Raw genomic sequence first — 17,359 nt, 5'->3', positions numbered from 1 at the left:
TTTTGATTGTTCCAATAAACTTTATTGGTTTGCTTGGACACTACGTAAGTGAAATGACACACTGTTTCTAGCTCGGAACATGCTCAATATTTATGGGAGATTCTGGTTGTAAAAGAGACTAAGTCTTTGACAAGCTATTTACTTAGCATCATGACAATTCCATCACAACTACTATTACTGCCTAAATTCTACCATCATTTTGCCACTGGGATTGCTCTGCTTTCAAACAATTTGGATTACCAGTATTAATCCTTGACCTGAAGGTACATGATTCAGACATAAACCCCATGTCACATTAAACAGAATTATAAAAAATCCTAAGCATCTAATAATTAGAGCTGGTCTTTCAAAAAACAAAGTTCTATAATACTTTGAACATTCTATTAGTACTACACTTTGAAAGTTCTAGTAGTAGTACTTTGAAATAATTACTCGGTGCTTAATAGGAGGCAGACACTGTTCCACAAACTGGGGATTCAATAAACAAATGCTTAGTAAAGTCAGATCCTGGTAAGTACGATAGACCAATATAAGGGAGAGGGGGCATGGAGTGCTCATGTGTAGATAGTTGAGTAAGGCCTTGATCAGTAACAGCTGAGTGAATCCAAAGGCTGTTAAGAAGTGAGCCACGCATGTATCTGAGAGAGAAACAGGCAAGGCAGAGAAAACACCAAACACAAAGAGTCTGAGGCATGAGTATAAGTGGTGTTTTTGAAGGGAGGCTCCAAATGCCTGGAGCTGAATGAGGAAAAGAAAACGGTAAGAGATGAGACAGGAGAGGGAGTGTGGGCCTGCTAATTTTAAGGACTTTGGTCTTTACTCTGTGTGGGAGTAGGGAGCCACTGGATGGTTTGAGCAGATGACTGACAATTTGACTTGTTTTAAAAATAATTATTCTGGCTACTTTTGGGAGAATAGACAGTAGGGGCACAAGGATGTAGGAGCATTTTTGGAGGCTATAGGCAGATGATACGATAGTGCCTTAGAACAGGAAGTTGATAGTAGAGGTCAAAAGAGGTGGTGAACTTTGGATATATTCTGAAGGCAGGGCCTACCAGATTTGCTGACGGATTGGATTTGGGAGATAAAAAAATGAAGGATGACTCCATGGTTTTGGACCTTAGCAACTTTAGGAGCATGGCATTACTATTACTAAGTTGGGGAAGACTGAAGGAGAAGCAAATTTGGGAGGGAAGATCAAGAACTCAGTTTTAGTTATGTCGAGTCTGAGCTTTAATTAGGTTCTGAGCAGAGATGTCAAATAATCAGTTTTGCATGCATAATGTAAGCTCCAAGTCTGGAGGTCAGGGGATAGGTCTAAGGGTAAAATTTAGGAAGAGGGCTCGAAATTGGATGAGATCACAGTGAGTCAGGAAACAAGAAAGAAGAGAGGTCTAAGGAAACTTCTTCACCTTAAAGACATGGATGTAAAGCTAAAATCACAAGCAATTCTAAAGGTAGGGATTTAAGTCCGAAATGTAGAGAACTTCCCCTACCTTGAAAGCTCACTTCAACTCCCTTCTGTCCAAGTTAAATTTTTAAAGATTTTTGATTTACATATAAATTTAAGAAACTCAGGGGCACCTGGGTGGCTTAGCTGGTTAAGCATCCCACTCTTGGTTTCAGCTTAGGTCATGATCCCAGGGTCATGGGATCAACCCCTGCATTGGGCTCCACAAGGAGTGTGGAGCCTGCTTAAGATTCTCTTTCCTTCTGCCCCTTCCCTCAGCTCATACTCACTCTCTCTAAAAAAAAAAAAAAAAAAAATCTAAGAAACTCCAGAAAACCCCTTAGGGGTCACCTTGGCCCATGGGTCTCAAAAATAATAAGTAATTCATTTTTCCAATGACATAGTCATTACAGGTTTCACCTTAAATTTGCTTAAAAGCAAATATCAGTTAATTCATTTACCTAAGAATACATTAATACAATATAAAAGAAGTATAAAAAAGTATATTTGGAAAAACCAGAGCCTTGCTCTCTCTCACCTTCTCATTCTGTCATGGGGAAATGGGATAGGACTCTAAAGACAGAATTCGCACCACACACAGCATCAGGTCACATGTTTCAAAAGAAAAAACAGTAAGGCCCTTTTAAATTTCCATTTCAGAATTGTCCTTTTATGGTACTTTCTAGCTTTATATTCAATATACCCAAAGTTGTGTGTGTGTGTGGGGGGGGTTAACGGGAAAATTGGTTTTATTCAATATTTAACATGTACTTTATACACTTATGTCAAATAATGATTTAGCCTAAGCTGAAGTATGTGCTAGTTTAATAAACCTTCATTGGATGTCAGACTCTATAGGGCATCCTAGCCTAGAAGTTCAGTCTGTGTAGATTTATCTACTCTTTGAAGCAAAAGTCTTCTGTAAATGCTGGAATATTTCCTCCTCTTCCTGAAGTTAGGAAATGATTTCATCCCTCTCTTTCAAGCTGTAGCTTCAGCACTGAAGATTCATCTTTCATTATATCCTGACAAATTCTCTGCCAGCTAAACAAGGAGCTCCAGAGCCAAGATCGCCTGCCTGTTAGAGGAAGGCCCTACATCCCCAAAGTTTTATACTTCTCTCTGATAAAGAAGTTTTGAACTGTCATCTTTTAAATGAAAAACAAAACAAAACAAAACCCTATGTTATAGTCTCAGAGAAATATAAAATACTGTATCTATATAGGTAACATAAAAATGGTTACAAACATGTCAAAGGATTTAAATCTTGAGTAACCATTTAAATCGCACAAGTTACCTTAAAAATATTCAAACGCGAATGAGTCGCTCAATTGCTCACTCTGCATAGTGCCAATACCCGAATACTGACTATGAACAAAACCATGACTGTTTGGATTAGTACCGTTTGATGGCCCTGACTCATTCATCATACTGTTATCTGTACAATTGAAATCAGATCCCTCAAATGCCTCGGACTGTGCAACAAAAGCCGTAGTACTGGAACTGGCGCCTGCTGACAGACTGGAAGAGGACATCTGATGGAGCTGTCTCAAGTCTCTCGGGTCTAACACTGAATTACATGAGGGGTTTTCAAGATTCATGCTCACAAGTCTTGGATTATCAGACTCCCTCATGCTGTCATTCATATTCACAGGGCAATTCGGTAGCATGTTGGCATCAGAAATACCATATAAATCAGCTGATGACATGGATGATGCTTCCATTCTGCCTATGTCATTAGCATTGTTATAAATGCAAGCATTAGAGGCATTCAAATCACTCACAAGAGGTATTTCCAAATATGGTGAGACACCTTGTGAATTAGAGGAAAGTGTCCCCGTTGAAAAACTACTCAGTGGATTTGTGTTGACTGAGCGTGAGGTGGGGTGGGCCCCCGAAGACCAGCTTGAAGGCTGAGATACCATTGCAGGTATGGCTGAAGTATGATGTGACAACGCACTCGAGATGGACACAGACGAGGAATAGTAGGAGTCTGCTTGGCTTGAAATGCCTGAGGTCCTGGACATATCTGTCAAAACTGCACCATGAGAAAAGTTGGATTCTGTGGGGAGGAAAATACATTTTTACAAAACTGAAATAAAAGTATAAAAAATATCTCTAAATTAAAATAGCATAAACACACTAATAAAGAAAACTTTCAAGGACACTGATGTAACAGTTTAGATAAAAATAGTAAATTGCACTAAAATTATTACATGAGTCTAAAGCTGCGTTCTGTAACGCTGTTTTACAAATACCTTTAATTTTGTAAGTTATTTGGGCATAGTTAACTTCACTCCAGTTAAATATGAAAATCTAGCTTCTGAGGCCCTAGAAAGGTATTTTTGAAAAGTGAAAAATAAGTCCCAGAATTTCAGGGGTCCCGGGCTGGCTCAGTCAATAGAGCATGTGACTCTTGATCTTGGGATTGTGAGTTTGAGCCCCAACATTGAGCATAGAGATTACTTTAAAACATAAAGCATTAAAAAAAAAAATCAGAATTTCAGGTAATGGGAATCTAAATAGCCAAAACCTTTCAAATTCACTATTTTTAGGAGAAAATGGAGGGATGGAGGAAATGCTCATTAGGGATGATTGAAAAATCCACATAACTTGCTAAGATCTATTAAGTTAGAACTCTAAAGTACCACATAATTCCCAGTCAGAAAGAAATTAAGGATTCTGTATTTATTTATATAGTATATGACTGCTATACATACTCAACCAGGAAAAAGCACTGATTTAAGAATGTTAAGGGGAACGAAAGACTTCTAATTAAATAACCCTGGTTGAATGATCTAAACCAGAGGTTCACAACTTTTTTTCTATAAACAGCCAAATATTTTAGCCTCTGTGGGCCATACAGCCTCTGTTAGAACTACTCAGTTCTGCCACTGTAATGCAAAAAAAACAGCCACAGACAATATGTCATCAAACGAGCGTGGCTGTGTCTCAGTAAAACTTTAAAGATAAGCGACCCGCCAGATCCAAACCACTTCTTCCATGACACACCATAATTAAGTAAAATTACCACCATATGAACAAATGTAATTTCTTAAACAATGAATCCCAAAAACATAATCATAGTTTCCAACAGGCCCTTAAATGGAGATCAATTCATTTAATATTCAAAGCATGAAATAATTTGTGGGAATGGAAAATAGCAAAGAAGCAGTTTTCATTCTTAAGAATGGAATTCCAATATACTGTGCAAAGCACTGATCTTTTGACCATTTAAGGAATAGTCTACAGGGGATGAAATACCTTTTTTGATGAATCGTCCTTCTCCAGTTGATCCTAGACCAGGTCTAGGTCTTTCAGGAAAATTAACTGTTGTGATAAAGTTTTTTCATTATTAAACGCAATTTTAAAAATAACATCAGTTAAAATTTGGAAAATGGGATAAAGTAAAAACCCCCAAATCTATTTAAATACAAATCAATCCAAAATACTCTTACCACAATCTTGCCACAGTTTCTGGAAAAGTAGAGTTGTTTTTTGTTTCTTTGCTTTATTGCCATAAGTATCTGGTTAAAAAGAAAGCAGGAAAGTATGTGAATCATCATAGGATTGTGCTGCTTCTCCTTCAACAACTAAATAGGTGTTTTATTCCCATACAGAAAATGCTTTAAATATATATATATATAATATGGATTTAGTAAGTATTGTAGAATGTGTCCCAAATCAGCAGTAAAAGGTATAATACTCATCTTGTTTTCTTATAACACCTATAAGTCAACAATGTCAACTAACACAATAAGGGCAGATTAAGGACCAAACCAAAATGAAGACCAGTTTCTGAGTGGCAAGTTTTCCACCTATAAAAAGGGCATGATAAGGACAAAAACAGAACCTCAAATATAAAATAAATTTTGATGAACAGTTCGGATACTTTGAAACTATTCCAGATTCCTTTCTAAAGAAAGAGATGCAAAAGAGCATAAAGATCAATTGGTAAAAAATCAGCTGAAAACTTTCAGGAAATAAAATGTAAATCATGAATAAACACTACTGTATTCAAATGTATCTAATAAGAAAATGTTATCAGGAGAACTAACTTTAAGAAATATATATTGGGGTGACTGGGTAGCTCATTTGGTTAAGCATCCGATTTCAGCTCAGGTCATGATCTCACAGTTCGTGAGTTTGAGCCCAGCTTTGAACTCTGCTGTCAGCGTGGAGCCGGCTTTGGATCCTCTCTGTCCCCCTCTCTCTGCCCCTTCCTCACTCGCACCCACATGCTTGTGCTCTCTTATTTTACTTAAAAATAAGTAAACGTTAAAAAAAAATGAAAGAAATGTATAAAACCTTACCACCAAGAAATCGTACCTTTTTCGTCTGGCAGATATCTAAAATCCATGGATTCACTAACTTCCTGGTCAGAAGGTCTCCGCAGCTGCATTTTTACTGTTACTGGTTCTGTTATAGCTCTGCAATATGGTGGAGTCTTAAAAACAATGGCTACTTGACGGTGTACATCAGCTTGTGAAAAGATACCTTTTGCTTCCCAATCGTTCAACACAAACCGAACTTCTATGTCATCTAGTGAATACAAAAGCAAAGAAATAGCAATGGGAAAACAAAATCCATCTATTAATCTAAAGTACAGATTGGGGGCGCATGGGTGGCTCAGTCAATTGAGCTTAGGTCATGATCTCATGTTTGTGATGGGCTCTGTGCTGACAGCGCAGGGCCTGCTTGGGATTCTCTCTCTCTACCCCTCCGCTGCTTGCCCACACGTGCTCTTTCTCTCTCTAAATAAATATGAAATAAAATGGTCCCCAACTTACAATGGTTCAACTTAACAACCTCTTAACTTTATGATGGCGTGAAAGCAATATGCATACAATTTCAGTAGAAAGTGTACTTCAGATTTTGATCTTTTCTGGGCTAGCAATATGCAGTACAATACTCTGAAGATGCTGGGCAGTGGCAGCAAGCCACGTCAGCCACCTGATCAGGAGGGTCAACAACTGACACAACTGTTTTTCACTTTCAGTACAGTTTTCAATAAATTACACGACATATTCAATACTTTATTATAAATAGGCTTTGTGTTAGGTCATTTTGCCCAACTGCACGCTAATGTAAGTGTTATGGGCATGTTTAAGGTAGGCTAGGCTAAGCTATGATGTTTGGCAGGTTAGGTGTATTAACTGCATTTTCAATTTAAGATTAGTTTCAATTTACAGTGAGTTTATCATGGTGTAACCTCACTGTAAGCCCAGGAAGATCTGTATATTCTAAATTCAATGAAACAAATAAATAAATACCTTTCTGAACTTTATCACATAGTAGAAATATTTCATCTCCTCCTCTGACACTTCCACAGTTCTTGTTTACACGACAAATCCTTAATTCTGCAGTATTTGGAGCACCTAAACATAAAGGATTTTTTTTAATTAGTAATATTTTTTACTCGTTTTTTACGGTGAGAATTCTAGGAAAACAACTTACAGGACAGATAAAAGCTTTAGTGTATAAATAAATTAAGGACACTAAAAACATTAATAATCCACATCTGTCCTTTTCCTTTTTAACTACATTGCCCAAACTGGTTTAGAGCCTTGTGACTTCATTTCTCGGCAATAACAGGTCCTCTAGTTAAATCTCCCTGTTTCTAAATTCGGATTCTTTCAATCCATCCTACACAGTGTCACCAGATTAATCTCTTCAATCATGACTATAACCCTATAGCAATGCAATTTCATGCTGACATGTATAGGAATACAATTTTAATAATTCTCCCTGGCAATTCAAAGTTCTCCATGATGAGGATACTCTGATCCACCTTTATAGGCCTATGCTCCACTATGCTTCCACATGCAACACAGGCAGTCATATACCATGAGTGGATGCATATAAAAGCAAATACACACACACACACACACACACACACACACACACACACACACAAACTTTGAGGGCAATTTCATAATCTTCTAAAACTACAAATATCCATATCCTTTGATCTAGCATTTGCCAACATTTCTACTTTTATAAAATTATGCTAGAGACACATCTGCATAAAATATGCACATACAGGATATATTTACTGAAGTACAATTTGTTAGAGAAAAAAGTCAAGAAGGAAGCAAACCAAATGTCTTGTAATAAGGTAATGATTTCACAAAATTGTGATATAGCCATATAAAGAAATATGCAGTTACTGGAAAGAATAAGGTACCTAAAGGGGGAACAGGCTGAAGATATATTGCTAAGAGAAAAAAAAAATTTTTTTTAAAGGATCTGTGATTTTTTTTAAAGTTGCCAAAAATATATTGTGTGAAAACGATGGTTTGTTTTTATATATGAAGAAACTGGTTAAACATACCTGAGGATAGTGATTATCTTTGGAGGAGGAGGAGATCAGAGAAGATTACTCCTATTATTTTAGTAATACTTGAATTTTTCTTACAATGATACTTTTTTCTAATTGCCAAAATACTATAAAAAATTAAACTAAAAAACCCCATAAGCTAATGCTATAAATGTAAGAAAATAAAGTACTTACGGTTGTCATAAATTGGGTTAGAGACAACAGGAGGTAGAGCGGTTGTCAAATTACCATGTTCATCAGGGAGGAAAACTTGAAAACATAATCTCACCACATTGAGGTCGCAATCTTCAATATCAAGCAGCTGTTGTTCAGGAACTAAATATAAATAGTACAATTTTTTTAAGCATGTAAAACAGTCACATAGAACTAAAATCCTGCTAGGTCCTCCTCCTTGCCCAACATATCCAATAACCCTAAGTAGCATCCAATCTGTGCTAACAAAACAGAATGGCACACAATCCAAGAATGCCTTTTATCATTACCAGCACATAGTCAGTCACTAACAGTATTAAGTTATAGCCATGGTCAGGAAGTAACTATCCTAAGTTATCTGAAATTTAGAGCAGAACCCCAAACTGACATTAATAATTGACAAATTCTTACAAAGTAGTTGCAGATTATATGCAACAGAGAATAGGAAGAATATAAAAGAGAATATAAATCTGTATAAGAATTATTATCATCCCTGTTTTACACATGAAGAATTTTATGTTTTAACGTTTATTCATTTTTGAAAGACAGCGACAGAGTGTGAGTGGGGGAGGGGCAGAGAGAAAGGGAGACAGAGAATCTGAAGCAGGCTCCAGGCTCTGAGCTATCAGCACAGAGCCTGACGCGGGGCTTGAATTTACAAACCGGAAGATCATGATCTGAGTCAAAGTTGGACAATTGACTGAGCCACCCAGGCACCCCAAGAACTGATGTTAAGGAGATGAAATTACTTCTCCAAAGTTTCACAGATAGGCAATGGTAGAGAAGGAATTCAAACTAAGACGTCATTGAATCCTGAACCTATGCTCTCAAAAACTGAACTCTATTAGAAAGCTTTACGTATGTTTTGCATAAAAATGACATACGTAGAAATAACTACTAAAATTCAGAACAATATTTTAGGGATTAAATACCCTATAGAATTAAATACCCATATAGAAGAAAATAGATGATATAAGGTAACTAGCTAGTTTCCGTAAGGAATTTTATGTACAAATTAAGTTTGCTTTAAAAGGAACAAAAACACTAGCAGGAAAATTTTACAGTTCTGAAAAAATATAAAAACCTATTCTTTATGACAGAATAGATGTAGTAACAGTTTATTAAGTTGATATTTGAAAAGAAATACAGTTCAACAAGAAAATATTAACTGCATTTTCAAATAACATAAGCTGTAGCAATAAATCATAACAGCCATTTTTTTTTTAATTTTTTTTTTTAACATTTATTTTTGAGACAAAGAGAGACAGAGCATGAACGGGGGAGGGGCAGAGAGAGAGGGAGACACAGAATCGGAAGCAGGCTCCAGGCTCTGAGCCATCAGCCCAGAGCCTGACGCGAGGCTCAAACTCACCGACCGCGAGATCGTGACCTGAGCCGAAGTCGGACGCTTAACCGACTGAGCCACCCAGGCGCCCCAACAGCCATATTTTTTAAAAGCATGAAATACGCAATGTGGAAATTTTTAATGAAATTTTAGTTTTCAGAAAGTATTAAAATTTGAAATACTAAATTTGAAAACACAGTTAAATACCAAATTCTTTGGTCCTTACAGGAAATAACTAATAAAATGGCAATGCAATTTTGACTGTTTTTATTTAAACTATGCTCACAGTCTTTGTAGCTTTCAGAACATTTAAAATATTCCCATTAGTGCTCACTGCTATCAGTGTGGAGCCCACTTGGGATCCTCTGTCCCTCTCTTGCTCTGCCCCTCTCTTACTCATTCTTTCTCTGTCAAAAATAAACATTAAAAAATTTTAAATATTCCCATTAGTATTTTTTTAAGTTAGCTTTATTCATTTATTTATTTATTTAGAAAGACTGTGAGCGGGAGACAGGATGAGAGAGAGGGAAAGAGATGAAAGAATCCTAAGCAAGCTTCATGTTGCCAGCGTAGAACCCTATGCGGGGCTTGAACTCAGCAACTGTGAGTTCATGACCTGAGCAGAAATCAAGAGTCAGACACAACTAACTGAATCACCCAGGCGCCGCTCTCATTTGCATTCTTAAGCCAAGCATTTGAAGGAGTCTACAAGAACATATCTGTATATGTTAAAAAGTCAAAATATTATGATATGAACACCTGTGATGCAGGTGTTCATATCATAACATAATATGACATAACAGGGTGGTTGAAAGGAGTTTATTACAAATAACAAAAGACCCCCTTTTTTTTTTTGCTGTTATCACTTACAAAAGGTTTTAGGAGCTTTATGTAAGGAATGGGGGTGAAGACCAAATATATATTTATTATAAATCACAGTATCACAGAAACCCATAGAGGTTAAGTTCAGAATGAGAGGCTTCTTTTTTTCCAGATATAGCCTGCCAATTTTCTAAGAGGTGGCTAAGAAAATGAGAAGTTAAGATAAATTCTCAGTAGCCTGTAGGGGAAAAATAAAGGGAGTTCAGGGTATACCGAGGATGGAGGACCTGAAAAATGCCCAGTTCTTTGGTTGGGGCCCTGGAGGAGCTACACTTCAGGAGTTAAGAATGAACTGGAGGGGCGCCTGGGTGGCTCAGTCGGTTAAGCGTCCGACTTTAGCTCAGGTCACGATCTCACGGTCTGTGAGTTCGAGCCCTGCGTCGGGCTCTGTGCTGACAGCTCAGAGCCTGGAGCCTACTTCGGATTCTGTGTCTCCCTCTCTCTCTGACCTTCTCCCGTTCATGCTCTGTCTCTCTCTGTCTCAAAAATAAATAAACATTAAAAAAAAAAATTAAAAAAAAGAATGAACTGGAAAGATACCAGGTCCACAGAGATGAAGTCCACTTTCAAATAACCTAAATCATTCACTGATTTGAGGTGATCTGAGATAGCTAGTGACTAGTCACCTACCATAAGAAAATCTTCTGAAGGCAGATAACAACATCCTAGACCTAAAATCCTTAGAATTTTTCATATACGATGACTGGTATTCTATTTCAAATAACCAGGCATATGAGGAGACAAAATAAAGTGATTTAAAACAAAAAAAAAGAAAAGAAAAACAAGAGTCTATAGAAACAATGCAAAAGATCAAATAGTGAAGTCTTCAGAAACCTGATTTAAAAGAACTACACTTAGAGGTGCCTGGGTGGCTTAGTCAGTTAAGCATCTGACTCTTGACTTCAGCTCAGGTCATGATCTCACAGTTTGTGAGTTTGAGCCCTGCATTGGGCTCTGTGCTGACAGTGCGGGGTCTGCGTGGGATTCTCTCTCTGCCCCTCCCCTGCTCACGGTCTCTATCTCTAAATAAATAAATAAATAAATAAATAAATAAATAAATAAATAAAATATTAAAAATAACTATACTTAATGTACTCAGGAGTTGAAAGACAAGATTGAACTTAGTACAGAACTTGAAACTATTAGAAAAGAAACCAAATAAATTCTAGAATTGAAAAATACAATAAACTGAAATTAAGAATACCATTAAATGTATCAACTGTTTTATAAAACTTTGTTTTGTGTCTTCTCTTTGTATATGCCAAGGACTAAAATCTGCTTACCAAGATTTTCTATCGAGAGTTTTTAAAAGTGTTGATTTACACTAAAATTTGTAATCCATTTTCAGCTGATTTTTGTATATAGCAAGAGTTAGAAAAATCCAACTTAATTCTCATATTTTCTTAAGTCTGTTTCTGGGGTCACAATTCTATTCCACTGGTCAATCTGTCTATTGCTACCTCAATACTACACTGCCTTAATTAATACTTCTCTTTATAATAAATTCTAGTATCTGATAAAGCCAGTTTGTCATCGCTATTTCTCTTCTATAAAATATCCTCCTTTTCCTGTTCAGAATAATTTTATCATATATAATGAAAAATCTCAAGAGTCTGGAATTGCATTGAATCTGTATGTCAATTTGGGGGAAAATGCCATCTTTATAATATTGATATTAGTAAACATGACCTATCTCTCCTTCGGTTTAGGTGTTCTCCACCCTCTCATAATGAAATTTTATAATTTTCCCTAAAGAAATCTTCATTGTCATTTCTCAGATTTGTTGCCACGTACTTTATATTTTCTGACAATATTTCCTTTAATTATTTATTGTTGATATATAGAATGCTACTGATATTTGTATATTAATTTTATATCCATTCTTCTTGAGGTTAGTATTTTGATAATATACTTGTATATCTTTTTGAGTTTTCACCATAAAGAATAGCTTCTGATCATTACAGTTTTATTTCTGCGTTTTCAATCAGGTGCCCCTGCACTGGCTACACTCTCCACTACAATGTTGAACAGAAGTAGCAAGAATACACATTCTTAACTTCAAAGCACGCTTCTGATGTCTCCTTCATTTAGGATAATGCTTGCTACAGGTTTTTAAATATATACGTATCATTCTATAATACAAAATGCAGTATTTTGTTCTGCAATGTGGAGAATGCTTCTCAGCTTTTAAAAATATGCAAAATCTGATGAAGAACAAATTCTCTTAAATTCCTCTTAAACTAGTTTAAAATTTCCCTTTGTACGGGGCGCCTGGGTGGCGCAGTCGGTTAAGCGTCCGACTTCGGCCGGGTCACGATCTCACGGTCCGTGAGTTCGAGCCCCGCATCGGGCTCTGGGCTGATGGCTCAGAGCCTGGAGCCTGTTTCCAATTCTGTGTCTCCCTTTCTCTCTGCCCCTCCCCCGTTCATGCTCTGTCTCTCTCTGTCCCAAAAATAAATAAACGTTGAAAAAAAAAAATTTAAAATTTCCCTTTGTATTTATCAAAAGGCAACAAGGTAACAATTGTTCTTCTTAATCTGTCTTTAGAAATAAATATTACTCCTTAGTCCTAAAAGCAGTATGTATAAGAATTTAATTTTTATCGGAAAAATATCACCATGATGTATTTCTCTTGGAAGTAGGGATTCAAAATTTTAAAGTCAATTATAGTATATATTAGCTCTAGAGATGTGACATTTCCAAAATTCTAATACAGTTAAATATTACTGAAATACAAGTAAACATCAGGACAAAAATACACAGTATATAGGCTAATAATTTTAAAAGCTCACTTCATTTAAAAGTCATTTGGGAAAAAAGCTCATTTCATTTAAGTCTCATTTCAAAAAAAAAATGAAGTTTAGTTATAATTCATTTGACTTGCTATTTAAAATGTATAGAGGGGCGTCTGGGTGGCTCAGTTGGTTAAGTGTCTAGCTCTTTTTTTTTTTTAATGTTTATTTTTGACAGAGAGCGTGCACTCGTGAGTGGGGGAGGGGCAGACAGAGAGGGAGACACAGACTCTGAAGCAGGCTCCAGACTGTCAGCACAGAGTCCAATGTGGTGCTCAGAGTCCAATGTGATGCTCAATCTGATAGATCATGACCTGAGCCAAAGTCGGACACTTAACCGACTGAGCCACCCAGGTACCTGGAAGCGTCTGACTCTTGATTTTGGCTCAGGTCATGATCTTGTGGTCGTGGGCCCATGTCAGGCTCCGTGCTGAACGTGGAGACTGCTTGGGATTCTCCCCTCTCTCTCTCTCTGCCCCTCCCCAGCTCACCTGTTCATGCACTCTCACTCTCAAAATAAATAAAACTTTTTAAAAAATGTATAGATTAATCTGTCATGTATAACATAAGAAAAGCTAACATTTAAAGTGCTTACATGGCCAGGCAAAAGGTAAATGGTCACAGCTATCTATCATTAATTTACTCATTCTTTCAAGGTATTTATTGAGTTACTATTATGTGCTGTGCACTAAAATAAATACCAGATACAGATATGAAAAGACCATGCCTGCTCTTAGTGAGATTAGTGTCTCCATGAAAAAATAGGTAAAGTAAAATTATATAACATGAAAAGTGTTATAATGGGAGTATGTTGAATACAGAAGGCATAAAAGAAGTACCCCAAGTTCTGCCCATGATAATCAATAAGGTTTGAAAAACTAAAGCGAATGCAGTAAAGAAAGGATAATGAAGTACTCAAGAGCCTTTTTTTCTTCTTGTCTTTTAAAAACAAAAGAAAAAATTTATTTATTTAAGTAATCTCTATACCCAACATGGTGCTCAAAGTCATGGCCCCAATATCGAGTTGCATGTTTAATGGACTGAACTAACCAGGTGCCCCTCTTCTTGTTTTTTAAGCTTAAAGTTGTGAGGAAAGGCTCTTATATTTTCTTGTATTAAACCAGACTTTAGAGACCAGAATGAATCTACGTTAGAGACCACTTGTCTTTTTAGACTGTGTTATCTTTCTTTTTTTTTTTAATATTTTTTTTCTTCTGGTGAGGACTTTGTTTTTTTTTAATTTTTTAAATGTTTTATTTATTTTTGAGAGAGAGAGACAGAGCGTGAGCAGGGGAGGGGCAGAGAGAGAGGGAGACACAGAATCCGAAGCAGGCTCCAGGCTCTGAGCCATCAGCACAGAGCCCGACGCAGGGCTCGAACCCACAAATGGTGAGATCATGACCTGAGCTGAAGTCGGATGCTTAACCGACTGAGCCACCCAGGTGCCCCTGTGTTATCTTTCAGACTACCAATATAAGATAATCCCTCCAAACTCAATTGTAAAATAGTCTTTGTAACAACTCAGTGTCCTCGATATGGAAAAATAATAAGATACTGAATAAAACTGAATTGTAAATTCTTTATTGTCAAAATCCTATCGATTTTAATCAATGAATATTAGAATTCCTTGTACGTCATTAAACACATAGCTAGAAAATGATATAACTTAAATTTTTTTCAGCTTTTGTTGTAAGAGTCCTCTATGAAGTCTAACTGCTATTCTTTTATTCCAGCTAAGTGGACACTATTAAAACTTGATATTGGAACCCTTCATTAAATTCTTCGTGCAATTTAGATTTCAGCACATCTTTGACAATTTGAACAATATTTTTACATGAAACCTTAAGTTTAACACTACTTGACTGCTGTATATCCCTTTTTTTGTAAGAGATAGTTCTAAAGAATTAATAGCAAGAAAAGTAAGGAATGCCCTTAAAACATACTAGTTGATGTAGTACATAAACTAATCCTACACAAAGTTAAGAATAATTTTTACCAGTTTTTGTATTTTCACACGATACCTGATGTCTAGAAAACAGACTGTCACAATGATGTAACATCAGTCTATAGACCAGAAAGTGCAGGTCCTATTTTACTAAACACTTCCAATTTTACTGTTTCTATATATCATAAATATAGATCACAAAAACAAAGTCAACTAATCTCTTACAGTACTAACAGAATTTTCCTATGTGAAGTGACACACCTGTGAAAAAGTATAAATTCAGCCCTGACAAATTTCTATGTACATGGTAGAATTTGAACTTGTATATCCCAAAAATAAAATAAACAACCAAAGAAAAGGATAATTCTGAGTTATCTAAATTAGTTTTTGGTGTTTTGAGTTTTTTCAAGGGGATTAGATTTTGTTTTGCTTAGTATTAGAAATGTACATTTGAGGGGGCGCCTGAGTGGCTCAGTCGGTTAAGCATCCAACTCTTGATTTCTGCTCAGGTCATTATCTCATGGTTTGTGGGTTTGAGCCTCGCATCGGGCTCTGTACCCTCTCTCTCCCTCTGCCCCTCCCTTGCTTGTACTCGCTCTCACTCTCTAAATAAGAAAATGAACTTAAAAAAGAGAAATGTACATTTTAGGTCTTATTTCAATATTCTAGGAAAATAATAACATATAATAACCATAATTTCTATTATGAAAACTATACTGGAATAGAGAATGAAGCCTACTCTAACCGTCCTATTTAAATGTATAACCTTTTCCCCTTAACTACAGATTCCCGACTCCTTACACTGATGTTTCCCCCTGAGAACTTTTCATTACCTAATAAATTACATACTATATTCACTTAGTAAATTTGTTTATTGTCGGTCTTCCGCCACAGAAATAGAAGCTCTTCAAAGGCAGGAATTTCTGTTCATTTTGTTCACTAACTTATTCCAAGCACCTACAACAACCTAGGACTATAAAGACTGAATGAGGTAACATTTCCTATTGAAGGAATGAATGCATTAGTAGTTAAGATGCATAACTTACTATATATAAATAGGAAACTTTTACCTCAAGGCACTTGGTTGTGAAGATATTTGTTTTAACAGTAATATAAATATACGGTTTAGGTACCAAAGTGACATATAAGCAAGTTCCGTCATAGATCCTGTCCACAATGAGCATAAAATTCATCTCATAAAACAACTGCTGGAGAATTAAATAATCCAACAGATGTCACAAAGCTTTTCATGCCCAATTGCTGAGTGACTGGTAGAATTAGGGGGATATTACCTTGGGCTCAACAGAGCTAAAAAGGCTTTCAGGGCATTTCAGATAAGGAAACAGCTTGGATATTTTTGGTAGACAAGTACAAACAAGGTGTGTTCACTCATTCATTTGTTCATTTTCTCTTTCAGCAAATTTTAATTAAGCCCCTACCATGTGCCACACACTAGACTGTGTGTTAGAGATACATAGAAGACAGTCCTTCACAGCCTCGGGAATCAGTGAGGGAGAGACACACAAAGGCATAGCAAATCATATTGGAAAGATGTACAACATTTTCAGAAAACAATACTTTTCTCTGTGGCAAGGTCACAGAAAGCTTCAAAGAGGCAACCTTTAAACTTGAAGGATGAGCAGGAAGAATTTACTAGGTAGATCAGGGCATTCCACGTAAGGGCATTGCGTATATAAAGGCACAGTAGCAAGAAAGAATGTGGCTCTTCTAACACGGCAAAATATTTCAGATGGCAAAAACAAAGCACATATGTGTGCGCTCAGTGTTAGAGGAAGGAGGGACAGGAAGTCAAAGCAGAGGATGCAAGCCAGAGAAGAAGTTGGAATGGAAAACAAGGATCAGATGATCAAAGGCTTTGAATGCTATAAGTGAGAAGTTGAATCTAGCAAGTAGATCAGAGTTTCTCAAAGTGTGGTCCATGGATGGCTTGCACCAGAATCATCTATGGAAGAGATATTCAAATTGTTGTTTGGGACTCAGTGGTCATAAAATTAATTTGGTGGTTGGATAAGCATTTTCTTTTTTAAATTTTAATTTCACTTAATTAACATGCAGTGCTATATTAGTTTCAGGTGTACAATATAGCGATTCAACACTTCCATACATCACCTGGTGCTCGCCATGGCAAGTGTGCTCCTTAATCCCCATCACCTATTTCACCCATCCCCCCACACACCTCCCCTCTGATAACCATCCATCTGTTCCCTAGAGTTAAGAGTCTGTTTCTTGGTTTGCCTCTTTCTCTTTTTTTTTTCCCTTTGCTCATTTGTTTTGTTTCTTAAATTCCACATGAGTGAAATCATATGGTATTTGTCTTTCTCTGAGTTATTTCGCTTAGCATTATAATCTAGTTCCACCCATGTCAATGCATATGGCAAGATTTCATTCTTTT

At 36.5% G+C, this 17,359-nt stretch overlaps 1 protein-coding gene across 1 annotated transcript in view; it reads right to left on the bottom strand.

Annotated features, from left to right (window-relative positions):
• REL (REL proto-oncogene, NF-kB subunit) overlaps positions 1 to 17,359 on the bottom strand; it is a 37,757-nt gene continuing 20,398 nt past the window's right edge. The window contains exons 5-10 of the mRNA XM_043603450.1: positions 7,965 to 8,105; positions 6,724 to 6,828; positions 5,780 to 5,992; positions 4,909 to 4,977; positions 4,715 to 4,780; positions 1 to 3,512 (exon numbers count right to left, since the gene is read on the bottom strand). Coding sequence (XP_043459385.1) covers positions 2,749 to 3,512; positions 4,715 to 4,780; positions 4,909 to 4,977; positions 5,780 to 5,992; positions 6,724 to 6,828; positions 7,965 to 8,105 — 1,358 coding nt within the window. The 3' untranslated portion in view covers positions 1 to 2,748. The remainder of the gene's footprint in view (positions 3,513 to 4,714; positions 4,781 to 4,908; positions 4,978 to 5,779; positions 5,993 to 6,723; positions 6,829 to 7,964; positions 8,106 to 17,359) is intronic.

The sequence above is a fragment of the Prionailurus bengalensis genome, chromosome A3 (assembly GCF_016509475.1).
Source record: "Prionailurus bengalensis isolate Pbe53 chromosome A3, Fcat_Pben_1.1_paternal_pri, whole genome shotgun sequence".
NCBI classification, from domain to species: domain Eukaryota; kingdom Metazoa; phylum Chordata; class Mammalia; order Carnivora; family Felidae; genus Prionailurus; species Prionailurus bengalensis.
Note: the sequence above shows the minus strand (reverse complement) of the source record. Positions and strands in the feature narration are given on the sequence as shown.